Genomic DNA, 13,641 nt, shown 5'->3' with positions numbered 1-13,641 from the left:
AGCCATCCTCAAAAGCCTGCCTGGGTCCCGGTCGTGGGTGGTTTGCAGTCTGGAGGTGACAATGGAGCAGTGTCGGTGTCCCTGTGCCACAGGCGTGGGGAGCTGGGTCCTGGCCAGCTGCTACCTCACACATCCCCTGGGACCAGCACTGCAAGGACATCGCAGAAGAGGCAGGATTATCCTGCCACCCTCTCTTTTTTTAATTGATTAACAGTTCTGCAAACATTCCTGGTGACTCGCAGATGCTGGACTCCCTTCCTGTCTTTCTCGGAGCTGCTGTGGGCTAAGCAAATAAATACAGTTTTTGGCGCACTATAAATACAGATTTGGGGTGTTTCTTCGATGCTGAGGGTCTGAACTGTTTTGGCACAATATTGGAGATGGTCTTTTCCGTGTTTAATCTTTATAAGTATGAACAGTTCTGGCATATCAAGACAGTTCCATGTTAAAATATTCCATTGCTCTTTTAAGCCTGATTCTGTAGATCTTAGGGGCTCCAGATCTTGTTTCCTGTGTCAGTGAAGAGTTGCAATCAGCTTCTTGAAGTGGCACCAGTGGAGCTGGCCTTGGGGTGCAGCTTTGCTCATTTTGGCTGGAGGTGAGGGCTCAGGCAGCTTCTGGGGCTGTCCTGGAGTGCCCCAGCCCTTGTGGAGCTGAGCCCCTGGCACCGGGTGCTGGGCTGGGAGCAGGGTAGGAGAAGGTGCAAGCTCTGCAGTGTCCCATGGATTTGTCCCAAGGGCAGAGTACACTCCAGGCAGTGTTCAAGGAGCAGTGGTGGGTGAGCAAAGGGGAGTCCCAGAGGCTTTCCTGAGTTCCCCCCCTCTTCCAGGCAGCACCTGAGGGTCCCAGCAGTGGCATCCAGGGCTCTGAGTTCAGACCTGAATTGCCATTTTATTGAAGGGTCCTCATCACTGCAGTGTGGGGGCTGCTTGTTGAGCTGGAGGAGGTGATGGTGGGTCCACTTCCTTCCTTCTGATGGTTTTCTTCCACTGTAGCATGGCCTCCACCCATTGATCTGTTGCCAGTTTGGCTCCCCATTGATGTCCACCCACCCTTCCCTTCTGCTGATTCCAGCAGCTGCTGGATGAGGCTCTTGGCCTCTCCTGTGAAGTTCACCCAGCCCTTACAGCCTCTCCCAGCCCTGCCGTGTCCACCCTGTGAGGCACCAGACGTTCCCTAGCATCCCACTGCTCTGGCCAGGGCTCTTGTCCTGGTTTGCAGAGCCTCTTCCCTTGTGGAGCACCACTGATCCATGCAAGACTTCTGCCTTTCCCCAATGCTCCCCAGCCATTAGTCCCCTCCGCTCCATGTGGTGACAGCTTCCCTGCTTGTCCCTGGCCTCCCCACCCCACCTTGTTTTTGGGGAGGACCTGATGAATGGGTGGTTTCTGTAGCTGCGGGAATGGGCTGTGAGAACATCTAAAATGCTGCATGGAAGCAACAAGATCCTGGGCTTCTAGCCGTGTGTTTGGTGGGAGCTGAGCTCTCCAAATCCATAGGGATGTTACCTTTGCCCCTCAACTTTTGCTGAATTTCCTTCTCCAACAGCTTTGAGCATCCAGATATCCCCAAACCAGTGGTTTTCTACCTTTATGTGACACTTTGTACATTTCCCCTCTCTTTTTGCTTTTAAGTTCACTTTTCCCAAATGCACTGGCACCAGCACTAGGGAGGATGGAGTTAATTGCACAGCAAAGACCTTTATCACACTGTGGATAAACCAGTAACTGCCCATGTCTTTGCTGGTTGCCACTGGGCAGCACTTCTGCACTGCTGGCAGGAAGGGGAAATAGTTCCAAGCCTCAAGGATGCTGCTTGGCCTGGAGAGAAGAGAGGCAGCTTTAACTCCAGACCACGAGGAGCAGCTTGTCCTCACTGGGCAATAACAGGAGATTCATTCCCATGCAGTTTCAGCCGGGGCACACTGGGTTGTCCTTTTGGTCTCCTCCTGAGGCAAAGCCATTGCATGCCACAGCACAAAGAAGGTGCTTTGGGCACCTAACACTTTTGGGATCTTTTTTAAGCCTCATCCAAACTGGGACTGTCTGGCAGCTCTCTTGGTGGGGAGAGATGCCAACAGGGTGGCCACCCTTGGAGATTTGTCCTGCAAGACCTGTTTGTTTGTGTCCTGGTGTTTCTGACACAAAGATGGTACTGTTGCTGGGGAAGGAAATGAGATCTCGGTGTGACACAGGCTGGATGTGATCAGAAGTTGTTTTTTGCAGCAGCGAAGTTGACCTGAAGGTTCAGGAATATTCCAATACAATTTGGGATAGCGGGATATCTCCAAAGCAAGGAGACGCATGTCCCCAGAGGACAGAAAAGTTTAGGGTGATCTTGGCAGGGAGCAGCTGAGTGAGGGAAGGTTGTTGCTCAGTTGAAGATGATTTGGAGCTGGCTGTGATGGGAAGGGCTGGGGTTGACTCTGGTGGAGATATCTGAGACAGACACACTCGGCACGGGTTTAGGGATAATTAGATCCATGCAGCATGTTACACTGAGAGGGGTTCAAAGGGCCTCTTAGAGGTCCCTGAGCACATCTCTTGGGTTGCCAGTCTGCTTTCTGTTGTTCATTACGCCCTCTTTGAAGTCTAAAAATCCCTATTCTTTCACGGTCAATTTGCTGGTTTTTTTCTGAGGCCAATATTGTCTCCAGCAAAGCTCAGTTTCTGTAGGCTTCAGTTTGGCGGTTCAAGCCCTGCTATCATCATCCTCCAGCGTGGCACAACCAGAGGCTGGTGATGAGGGGTGTGAAGATCCTCCCTGAGCAGAGCACCAGGGCTGGGTGTCCTCCAAGCAACTCATGCCCTCCTGCAGCCCTGACCTTCTGCTCCAGTGCCACCCAGTATAACCCCACTTGGGGTACTGGTGGTACAAACCCCAGCCTTTTCATCACAGCTTTCAGCAACAGTTGAATGTGGAGGGCACTGGGTTTTTATTGCTGTTGAATGCAGAGGGAAACCAAGGAGCAGAGGGCTGATGTGGCTTGTTCCAAGTTATGCAGTAAATAAGCAGCACAGTTGGGAAAAACCCAGGGTCTTCAGAGTCCCCACTGTCCCCACCAGATCAGTCTGCCTCCCAAATGTTTACTAAAGAGACTGGAGTCTGATTGTTTTTACTTTATTTTTAATTTTTAGACGCTTCCCTCTTCAGGCTGTTTTGCCTGTTCCACAGTGACCAGTATTTGAACAGCACTAGCAGGAAATGTTTGGGAAATGTGCTTTAAAAAACACAGTCCTGCTAAGATGTTCTTTTTATTCCTGGTTTATACAGAGGCTTAGGATTCACAAAGAATGAATCTCTTGTTGGTAGGAGCAAGTTAGGCAGCAGTTTGTTTTGGAGCTGTCCTTGTCATCACTGAGGGCAGGACTGATCTGGGTGTTGGGGGGTCACTTCTGGTCCTACAGTAAAAAAGGGCTTTGCTGTCAATTATATTTTGTATTCATGTAGCTCCTCTCGAAGCCAAGGGTCCAAGCTGGAATCTGTGCCTCTGGAAAGCTCTGCTTTGACACCAGATACAGCTCCAGTGGAAATTATGGAGCTGATGCTGAAATTATTGGGTGAGGTTTTCTGGACTGAATTACACCAGATGACAAGGCTGAATGATGTTAAGTGTCCCTTTGGGTCATGAAAGCTAGGAATCTTCATGGATATCTCCAAGTTTAAATTGGTGTGTGGGGTTTAGTGGAAGTGTGGTTTCATCTGCTGCTGAAAATGGAGATGTTGGATGCTCCACGTGTCAGATAAGGGTTGGGAAGGACAGCAGTGCTGGCACAAGGGTTTGCTCCATCCCTTGCCTCCATCCTGGGAATATAGCTGCGGAAAACCATCCTAAGAGGGAGGGAACATCTTGGAAAGATCTGGAGCAACATCCTGGTGTCTGGCTACAGAGTGATGTGCTGGGGAAGGCAGTGATTGGGAAGCAGATGAAGGGCTGGAGGTTCAGACCTCCAGGGTCCGTGGTGCCCTCTGGACCAGTTGGGAAGCCCATTTGTGAGGGTGTGAGGGTGTTTATGGGGCCAAGGCAGCAATAGCTGGTGTTTGGGGTACAGGGCACAGGGCCAGGCATCTGGAGTAGCCTGGTGAGCCACGGCACTCACAGCATCATCCTGCCAGGGAGCTGCCTGCTCCTGCATCCAATTAAACTGCTGGAGCGACCCAGAGAGGCAGCAAGGATTGACTCAGGGCTTGGCTGGGATCCTGGGACCAACACTGCAATTCATCCAGCAGAGTAAAACAAAAAAACAAAGGCACTGGGATTTTTAATAAGTGTTTAAGGTCTTGGATTTGGGTCTGGTCAGTCATTTGATTCAGCCACAGGACTCGTATTAGTGGGTGGGAGAGAAATTCAGCCTGAGCATGAGATGCTGTGGGTTTGCACCCGGCTGGAATGTTGTCCTTGTGTCTGGGAGCAGAAGCCTATTCACAGTCTCTCCTTGGGGGCTGCCAGGCTCCAAGCAGAGCAGTTTGCACCAGATGGTCCCTGCAGCATCCTGGAGAAGTTCTTCTCCAGATTCCTGGATAAAAGCAGGCTCCATCTTGGATTCACGCTGACCCTGGTGCAGTCAACAAGAGCATCAGCCGTTGTGACAGACTGTGCCCAACATGAGATCCTCCAGCAGCTCCAAGCAGCAGAAAGCACCACCTGCTCCAGTGTTATTACCCACTGTTGTACACTATACCAGTGTTGTGTTCAGCTCATTCAGGATATTTTCATCCTTGTTCAGAAGCTTCATCACAGCCCTTTGCAAAGCCCTACTTTAGGTGTCTGGGGCTGGGTGAGCACCATGCCCAAGCCATGACCATGTAGGCACACCTGGGCATTTGCTCTGAAGGAACTGACCAATTTGGTGAGTCAGAGCTGCTCACAGATTAGTCTGGAGAAGTGGAGGAGAAATGAGGAAATACTTCCCACATCAGCACTTTCACAGCCGTGCTCTCCCGGCAAAGCAGCCACCGGTGACATTACTGGGGTGACATTACTGTGAGTGGGTTAGAGACACCAGAGCAGTGCTCCAGCAGCTCCCACTGCTGAAACACAGCTCCCAGGAGCTGGAGATGGAGCAGCAATCCCAGCAATGGTGCTGTTGGTGCAGCTCAGAGCTGCCCAGGGCACCTCCTGTGCAGCTCCCGCTGCCTCAGCCAGACCACTGAGCTGGGCATAAAGTGCTGGAATTTTCGTCCGAGGAGAAGTGACCTTCAGCTGAGGTGGCTCAGAGCCTGCCGTCGGGATTAGCTGTGAGGGAGGTTTAGCAGCAAGGAGCTTTCATCCCGCTGTGAGGCTTTGGGTCTGTAAGGGCAGCTGTGCCGAGTGTTGAGCAGCCTCGTGATGCCCTCACAAGGTTTACGGGGGCTGATGTCTGCACAAAAGCATCTGCAGCAAGCAGCCATGCTGCAGGACACACTGTCTCCCACAGGAGCCTGCTGCTGGCTCCAGGGTTTTTCCAAAGTGATGTCCTGTGTTCCCTGAGCTGTTAGAGATGCAAGGCAAAGTCAGCACCTTGGCTACAAGGGTACCAAGGCAAAGTCAGTGTCTGGCAGAGATGGTGTGGAGTCAGGGCTTGGAGAAGCAGGGGTTAAAAAAGGAGGATGGCGAACCTTGGAGTCCTCCAAGAATAGCAGTTGGGGTGTCAAAAATACATGACACCCCAAGTGTTGTGGGTGATGGGGTCTGGAGCACTGTGAGGGAGGTGAGGAAGGCCATGGCAGGCAGGTGCAGTGATGCTTTAGCTCCTGTTTCTCCAAGACTCTCTGGCAGAAGTGTCTGGAGGGCCCCATCCACAGCCAGGAGAGCAGGGCTTCCTGTGACCTGAGTGGCTTGGGAGAACATCCTCCTCCCACCCCACTCTCCCCTGAGGTCATGACCAGCTTTGTCTTTCCCATGCCCTGAGCTGTGGCGTCCTCTTTCCCCTTGAGACACATTTCCTCTCCTGTGTTTGCAGGTTGCCTATGGGACCACAGAAAACAGCCCTGTCACCTTCATGGGGTTCCCCAGTGACAGCATCGACCGGAAAACTGAGACAGTGGGATACATCTTTCCCCACACAGAGGTGACCATGACCTTCCCCACCTGCTCCAGGTCCTCTGCCAGCAGCAGACCTCACTCCATTCTCCCTGTCTGGTGCTGGTGTCTAATTAAGCCCTTCTTCTCTTCCAGGCAAAAATTGAGGATCCAGAAACAGGGCAATCTGTGCCTCTGAACACTCCCGGGGAGCTTCAGATCCGTGGCTACTGCGTCATGCTGGGCTACTGGAACGACCCTGCCAAGACAAGAGAAGTGATCACTGCTGAGAGGTGGTATAAGACAGGGTGAGTCTGGGAACAGCCCCACTCGTCCCAGACTGTCCCACAGGGTGACACTGGATGGGGATGCATGGGTGTGTATAGGAGTGCTTGGCTGGGATTTCCAAAGTAGACTGTCCCAGTTTATCCCTCTGGTCTGTCTGTGACACTTCAGAACTGCTTTTAGCACAGAGCCCTTGGTGCTGAGTGTCCCTGGAGAGGGGGATTGTCACTGGCCTCTTGTGGATGGAGGGCCTGTGGGGGTAGAGGGCAGAGGCAGGAGCTGCCTCTCCCGTAAACCCTGGTGCTTGTGTGGATGCTGCCAATTTCTGTAACAGGAGCTCTTTGATCTCTTCCGTGTGTTCAGGTGGCATCTCAGCCATTATCCTCTGGATACCACCCTGGCTGGGTGGGAGCATCAGCCATTCTTCCACCCAGCTGGGACAGGACTAGGAGGGTGTTCTCATTGCAGGGACCTCGCGAGCCTGGATGAGCACGGCTACTGCAAAATTATAGGGCGTTGCAAGGACATGATTATTCGGGGAGGAGAGAACATCTATCCAGCAGAACTTGAGCAGTTCCTTCACACCCATCCCAAGGTTGAGGAGGTCCAGGTGAGTGAGAGGAAATTGGGTGGGTGAGCAGCTGGTTTTGGGAATCCTGCACATAAAGCTTGTGGGATTGCTGCTTGGAACCTGGTTGTCTTTCCCTGTTTTCAGCATCAAATTCTATGTAATACTGGTTAGCAAGGAGGAGGGAGAGGCTCATGGGATGGAAGGGGTGGGCAGAGCTCCTGGCATGGGGCATAGGGATTGGGGCAATGCCCTTGTGCTCCAGCTGCGTGTCTGCAAAGTGCCTGTCATTCTTCAGTTTTAAACTTCCTGTCCACTTTCATAGCTCCCTCTGAAATTCTTACTCAGAAAGCAGTCTGGAAGGACAGTTTTTACTGATAATTGCTCAACTCTGACATCCAGGAAGACTCTTCCAACAAGTCCCTGGAGATGAGGAGTGAGACTTTGTTTCATCCCTTTGCAAGACAACAAAGATTTCCAGGACTAAGCAGCTGCTCCCAGTCTGCTGGGATTGTTCTCCAGGTTTTGTGCCAGACAAGTTTCCCCATAAATAAACTGGTTATTTAGTCAGAGTTCTGCCTGTGCCAGGCAAGCATCTCTCCTTGGAACAGTCTCAGTGCAGATGGGTTGCAAACCAGCCCTGTTTATGTGGTTTCTAGGGCTTTATGTCACTGCTCTGGACTCAAAAGGATCGACGTGTCTCTAGAAGTTTGCAATACTGGTTCAAGGCAGGGAATGGCAGCAGGAGTCTTGTGGAATAGTGGGAGCAAACTCTGGAGAGGGCTCAGGCTCGGAAAGCCCATTTCCTGGTGTCACAGGCAGTGGCCCACTAAGATCTGTGATTATAAGGGTTTCCAATAATCCTTTAATTCAACCTCATCCCTCCCCTGCCGTTCCATCTGGAGATCCCGAAGCACTCGTGGCAGCCTACCAAGTCTCCTGTTGTTTGTGAAACCTCTTGTCCCATTCTTTTGGAAGCAGAGGGATGACAGGTCCATGTTGCACCCACAATGCTCCAGCAACCCGTGGTATGGGGTCAGGGAACGTGCCATGGGCCAGCACAGACCCCGTGGGAGGACAGGGACGTCCCCAAGGCTCACACCGTCCATCTGTCCCAACCAGGTGGTTGGTGTGAAGGATTCGAGGATGGGAGAAGAGATCTGTGCCTGCATCCGACTGCGGGCTGGGCAGGACTGCACCGAGGAAGAGATCAAAGCTTTCTGCAAAGGGAAGGTAGGTCCCCAGCCCTCAGTTTCCTTCCAGACCAGTACACCTGTTGGCTGCTGGGGGCTGGTGGATGAAAGCCTATGGATTTAGAGCACTGGGGGACCCAGCCCTGACAGTGCCAGGCTGTTCCTTTCGGGCTGTGTAGCCCTTGTTTTTCTCTTCCCAGATCTCCCATTTCAAGATCCCACGTTATGTTGTGTTTGTGGGGCAATACCCACTCACTGTCTCAGCCAAGGTAAGAGGGGGCTGGGGCAGCGCAGGAACCCTGGCATTCTGTCCCAGCTCCTCTCTGAGTCTCTCTCCCTCCTCTCTGCACTCTATTCCAGATTCAGAAATACAAGTTGAGGGAGCAGATGGAGCAGCACCTTCAGCTCTGAGATTGGGAAGGCAGAGCAAAAACCACGCTGAATCATCCATTTCAGTCAGCTCTGAGTGTGCTTTTCACCTGTGCCTTGGTCTAAGCAGTGGAGACTTTCCCCCCGACATCAGGCTGATGGCACTTTTAGTCAATAAAACAGAGCACCTTTTTTTCCTAGTTGGGCTTGTGTCTTTGCCAACAGAAATACTGTGGTGTGAGGAAGGGATGCTTATTTCTGGAATTCTGTCCAGTTACTGAAAGACCTTATGAAGGTTTAAAAATTTTGCGTGTCTCTGAGCAGTTTGGCTGCAGCCATTTCAGAGGAGTTGAACAGATGCTGGTGGGTATTTTACTGACATTTTTAAGTCTGAACACCCTGGCCTGGCTTCCCAGGGTACGTGATGCCTTTTCTCCTTGGATGTTGTGAGACTCCTGGGTCATTTAAGAGCAACTGAACTTGAAATGAGGGGCAGGGGGTTCAGAGAATGAGACTTTGCTTTGGGGCTCCCTAAAACCGGCTGGAAAAGCTCACTCTGTTCCCACACCTCCCCCAGGTGTTTCCCAAGAAAAACCTTCTCCAAGGTAGACATGGCTTTGTTTATTTTGTTGTTTTGGACAAGACAGTAAGGCTGTTGCAGAAATACCAAAATTCCTGTCCCATTGGCAGCGTGAAGCAGAGCGTACCTAGGACAGCATTTTACGGGAGTTATTTGGTACCTCCCAACCATGAAAGACTCCTGTGAGAAGAGGGACAGCAGAGCTCCTCTTTGCCAGAAGTGTCCCACCCCAGCTGGAAAGCAGACAATGTTGCTGCCAACTCTCGCTGACCTCCTGCTGTCTCCCTCCTGCTTCCTTCCTGAGCTGGGCTAAGGCTGGGCCCCCTCTGTGCTGTGGCTTCCTCCAGTGGGGGGAGAGAGAAAGGGTGCAACAGGGAGAGAGGGAGAGCGTCAGTGAGGTCTCAATCCTTCATCTCGCAGCTGGACTGGGGGCTCTACCCATGGAAGCAGACGGTGGGGACAAGTCTCCTGTCCACATCTGCTCTCTGAAAGAAAAAAACATGGATGGCTTGTGTCAGACTCTTTCTGTACAGTGTCTTCTCAGCAAGTTCCTCTCCTGTTCCCACATTGCTCGTGGGGCTGGTGTCGGCACTGATCCTTCCGCATTTCACTGGGGTCTCCTCCCTCCCCTGGTTACCTCTGTAACCTTCCTTCCCGAGGGAAGGACTGTTACCTGCAGCTGTAGCCAGGGACCTTGGGGCACAGAGGGCCTCAGTGACTGATGTCTAGGGAAGAAGGACTGTTTACCTTCTTTTGCTTCCCACAGCACCAACCCAGGTGCAGGACAGGCCTGCAGTGAGCAGAGCTTCTCCTCCCCTCCCTGATCAGTACCTCCAGCCCTGGCACAACCCCTGCTCTGCCCACAGGTGCCCCATGTACTCACCGTAGCTGGGGGGCAGTGAGTAAGAAATGAAGGTGACACCAGCCCTGGCTCGTGAGGACAGACACACTGCTGAGGAACCCAGTGGGTCCTGGTCACAGCAAGCACAGGGGGAACAGTCCCTGCCACCCCACTCCTGCTCCTGTTCTGAGAGTGGGGCAGCACCATCCATGGGTCTGAGCCCTGGCAGAGCCTGGTCCCAGGGAAGCTTTCCCTACCATCCCATGCCTTCCCCGGAGCACATCCAGCCCTTGCAAACCAGGACACCTCCCGCGGTGCCCCCTGCCCCTTCCCAACCCCTGGGATGATGCATCCCCGGCTGTAAATACTCACGGAAGAGGAAAAGCTGGTCCTTCTGACTGATAGGGCGGTCTCGGTGCGTGCAGTGGTGCTCCAGGTTCGCTCCATGGCCTCTGCCCTGCCCGTGCCTGAGTCCCACTCTTATAGTCCTCGCCGACTGCTCGGAAACTCCCCGGAGTGGGGAAGGTGACACCAGGAGTGGGTTACGCCGAACTTCGCGTTTCTGTCCCAGGAATCTGCAGCCACAGCCTGTGTCATGGGCATTTCGGAGTTCCCCGTGGCTATATAGAGACAACTGCTAACATCGGGGTTCGTCAGCTGCGGCTTTGCACAACCCTGTGTGGGGACAGGCCACCTCCCTCCGCCGAAACGCTGGAAAACCCTTCCCAGCCCCGAGGAGCAGCCGGGGAAGGATGCGGGGGCGGCTCGCAAACCTCACTGGGGCCGTGTGTCTGGGGAGCACACCGGCCCTGGCATCCCCGGCACCGGGAGAGGACACTGACCCCTGTGTTCCCGGCCCCGGGGGAGGTCATTGACCCCAGCACCCCCATCATCCACAGGGAGCATCCCCCGCATAGCCCTCATCGAGACCGAAGAGCTTTGCTTCCGATCCCTCCCCCGGGCCCTGCGCCCCGCCCCGGCCCCGCGCACAGCGGGGGCGGCCCCGCCCGGTGCCCGCCCGGTGCGGCGGCCCGCAGGTCCCATCCCATGGCGGCGGCGCGGAAGTGGCCGCGGAAGCTGGCGGCTGTCGCTGCGGCGCTGCCCGGCGGGGGTGGCTCGGGACGGGCACCGGGACAGGCACCGGGACCGGGTCCTGCCGCGGAACCGGCCCCGGAGCCGGTCCCAGAACCGGCCGGCCCCGCCACGGCCGCGCTCTACGTGCACGTGAGCGGGGACACCGGGGGAACACCGGGGGGACCCCGGGGCTTGTGCGGGGTGCACGGGGAGTCAGGGGTTAGCCCACGTGGGGACACAGGTGGGTCCTGGGGCTTGCACATGTGGGGAGAGGGACCCCGCGGCTTGCGCACCTTGAGGGGCACGGGGCTGGCACAGGTGGAAGGTGGATGTGGCTCCTTGGGGCTCGTACACACGTGGGTGCATGTGGGACCTCGGGGCTTGCACACGTGGGGGAGAGCCCAACCTTGCACATGTCATGGGGCTAGTCTGAGCTGAGGGGGTCCCCGAGCCGTGCACATGAAGGGTCACACCTGTGGGTCGTGTGCCTTGAGGGGCAGGTGGGGGGCACTGGGGTCCATGCACCGGGCTGGCGCTGTTTCCCCTCAAAATGGAGTGGCGAAGGGTGAGGGCATGGTCATCCCACACTCCCCGTGCCCGCAGTGGCCCTACTGCCGCAAGCGCTGCTCCTACTGCAACTTCAACACGTACGTGGTGCCCGCGGTGGATGAGGCGGCTGTGCGCGCCTGCCTGGTGCGGGAAGCACAGACCCTGCTCCGCCTCAGCCAGGTGCACAGGTGGGTGTACAGGGTGGGCTTTTGGGGAGTGCTGGGCCCTTCGGTGCCCACCTGCAGCTTCCCACCCTCTGCCCTACAGCGTCAGCTCCGTCTTCTTCGGCGGGGGCACCCCCAGCCTGGCCAGCCCTGGCACTGTTGAGGCAGTGTTGGAGGCCGTGGCGGTGGCTGCCCACCTTCCTGCTGGTGCCGAAGTCACGCTGGAGGCCAACCCCAGCTCCACCAGCACATCGCGCCTCGCCGGCTTCAGGGCAGCCGGGGTCAACCGCCTCTCAATGGGCGTCCAGGTCAGAGGGGCTCTCCCCGCCGCAGCCCCCACAGCTCCCCGTGACCCCATTGTCACCATGCTCCCTCTGCAGTCTCTGGAAGACTCCGAGCTGAGGATGCTGGGCCGGGAGCACACAGCGGCAGAGGCGTGGAAGGCTGTGGAAGCAGCACGGGGGCTCTTCCCTGGCCGAACCTCCATTGACCTCCTGTTTGGGCTGCCGGGACAGAGCCGGGATGCCTGGGCGCAGCGGCTGGAGGCGGCGCTGGGGCTCTGTGACAACCACATCTCCCTGTACCAGCTGACGCTGGAGCCGGGCACGGCGCTGGCAGCACAGGTCCGGCGGGGAGCCCTGCCCGCACCGCCGCAGGACGTGCTGGCTGACATGTACCAGACCGCCCGCACTGTGCTGGCGGCCGCTGGCTTCCGCCACTATGAGGTCTCCAATTTTGCACGGAAGGTGGGATGCCCCTGATGCTGTGTCCCCCTATGTCATGCTGCCCCAGCAGGGTCAGCCCCCCCTCACCCCAGGGCTCTCCTCCAGGGCGCCCTCAGCACCCACAACCTCTCATACTGGCGGGCTGACCAGTACATCGGTGTGGGGCCAGGTAAGGGGGTGATGGGGGGCCAGTGGGGGGGAGTGTGTGGCCATGTGCCCCCTGAACTCTGTTGTCCCCCTCCCTGGCTGCTGCAGGGGCGCATGGGCGCTTTGTGCCGCGGGGTGAGGGCGGCCGCAGCCGGGAAGCCCGTGTCCAGACTCTGGAGCCTGTCGCCTGGATGCGGGAGGTGCACAGCCAGGGACACGGCACCAGGAGTCGGGTGGTGCTGAGCCCGCTGGAGCAGTGAGTACTGGGGTCCCCCCCATGCCCCCTCCCTGTCCGTGCTACCACACAGCTCTCCGTGCCCCCACAGGCTGGAGGAGCTGCTCACCCTGGGACTGCGCACGGATGAAGGCGTCACACACGAGGTTAGGAGCCACCCGTGGTGACACCCCACATCGACCTGATGCTAATAACAGAATGGTTTGGATTGGGTGGGACCTTAAAGCCCATCTCGTTCCACTCCCTGGCATGGGAAGGGACACCCCTGTCCAACCTGGCTTTGACCATTTCCAGGGATGGGGCATCCACAACTTCTCTGGGCAACCTGTGTCAGGGCCTCACCGCTCTCAAAGCAGAATTTCTTCCCAATATCTAATCCAAATCTGCCCTTTCCATCCATTCCTCCCTTTTCCTGTCACTCCACTCCCTTGTCCAAAGCCCCTCTTCAGCCCTTTGGGCACTGGGATGTTGATGCCCCATCACTAACATCCTTCTCTCGCCCTGGGCACACAGCGCTGGGGGCACTTCTCCCCCCAGCTCAGCCTGCAGGCCGTGTTCGGGGCGCCGGGGGAGGCTCGGGCACTGCAGCAGCAGGGCTGGCTCGTCCTGGACAGCGGGTGAGCCCCGAGGAACCGTGGGCAGGACCGGGGGTCTCCCCGGGGCACCGGGGCTCACTACCACCTCTTCCCCAGTGGCCTGCGGTGCACCTGGGCCGGCCTGGCCGTGCTGGACTCGCTGCTGCCCGACCTGCTCTGGCAGCTGCAGCGGGTGCTGGGCGCTGCCCGGCGCCCACCGAGGGGGACCCCGGCGGGGGACCGAGCCGGTGGCCGGGACGCGAGGGCTGTAAGCGGCCACAATGGATAATAAACCACAGGAGCAGTGTGCTGGCTGAGGGGTGTTGGGGCAGGGG

The 13,641-nt window shown here is 56.3% G+C and overlaps 2 protein-coding genes and 1 long non-coding RNA gene across 3 annotated transcripts in view; 2 read left to right on the top strand and 1 right to left on the bottom strand.

Moving 5' to 3' along the window:
• ACSF2 (acyl-CoA synthetase family member 2) overlaps positions 1-8,616 on the top strand; it is a 35,907-nt gene extending 27,291 nt beyond the window's left edge. The window contains exons 11-16 of the mRNA XM_032129076.1: positions 5,943-6,050; positions 6,158-6,309; positions 6,755-6,896; positions 7,977-8,087; positions 8,248-8,316; positions 8,408-8,616. Of these exons, the coding sequence (XP_031984967.1) occupies positions 5,943-6,050; positions 6,158-6,309; positions 6,755-6,896; positions 7,977-8,087; positions 8,248-8,316; positions 8,408-8,458 (633 nt within the window). The 3' untranslated portion in view covers positions 8,459-8,616. The remainder of the gene's footprint in view (positions 1-5,942; positions 6,051-6,157; positions 6,310-6,754; positions 6,897-7,976; positions 8,088-8,247; positions 8,317-8,407) is intronic.
• A 401-nt stretch (positions 8,617-9,017) lies between these two features.
• LOC116453534 lies at positions 9,018-10,785 on the bottom strand. The gene is made up of 2 exons (XR_004243847.1): positions 10,210-10,785; positions 9,018-9,481 (listed from the first exon to the last, which is right to left on the bottom strand). It is a non-coding gene; the product is annotated as an uncharacterized LOC116453534 (long non-coding RNA).
• A 60-nt stretch (positions 10,786-10,845) lies between these two features.
• RSAD1 (radical S-adenosyl methionine domain containing 1) lies at positions 10,846-13,615 on the top strand. The gene is made up of 9 exons (XM_032129077.1): positions 10,846-11,061; positions 11,515-11,648; positions 11,728-11,932; positions 12,005-12,370; positions 12,455-12,518; positions 12,605-12,752; positions 12,823-12,877; positions 13,245-13,348; positions 13,424-13,615. The coding sequence occupies exons 1-9, from the start codon at positions 10,885-10,887 to the stop codon at positions 13,593-13,595; spliced, it is 1,425 nt and encodes a 474-aa protein (XP_031984968.1). The 5' UTR covers positions 10,846-10,884; the 3' UTR covers positions 13,596-13,615.
• The last annotated feature ends 26 nt before the right edge of the window (positions 13,616-13,641 follow it).

The sequence above is a fragment of the Corvus moneduloides genome, chromosome 19, assembly GCF_009650955.1.
Source record: "Corvus moneduloides isolate bCorMon1 chromosome 19, bCorMon1.pri, whole genome shotgun sequence".
NCBI classification, from domain to species: Eukaryota; Metazoa; Chordata; class Aves; order Passeriformes; family Corvidae; genus Corvus; species Corvus moneduloides.
Note: the sequence above shows the minus strand (reverse complement) of the source record. Positions and strands in the feature narration are given on the sequence as shown.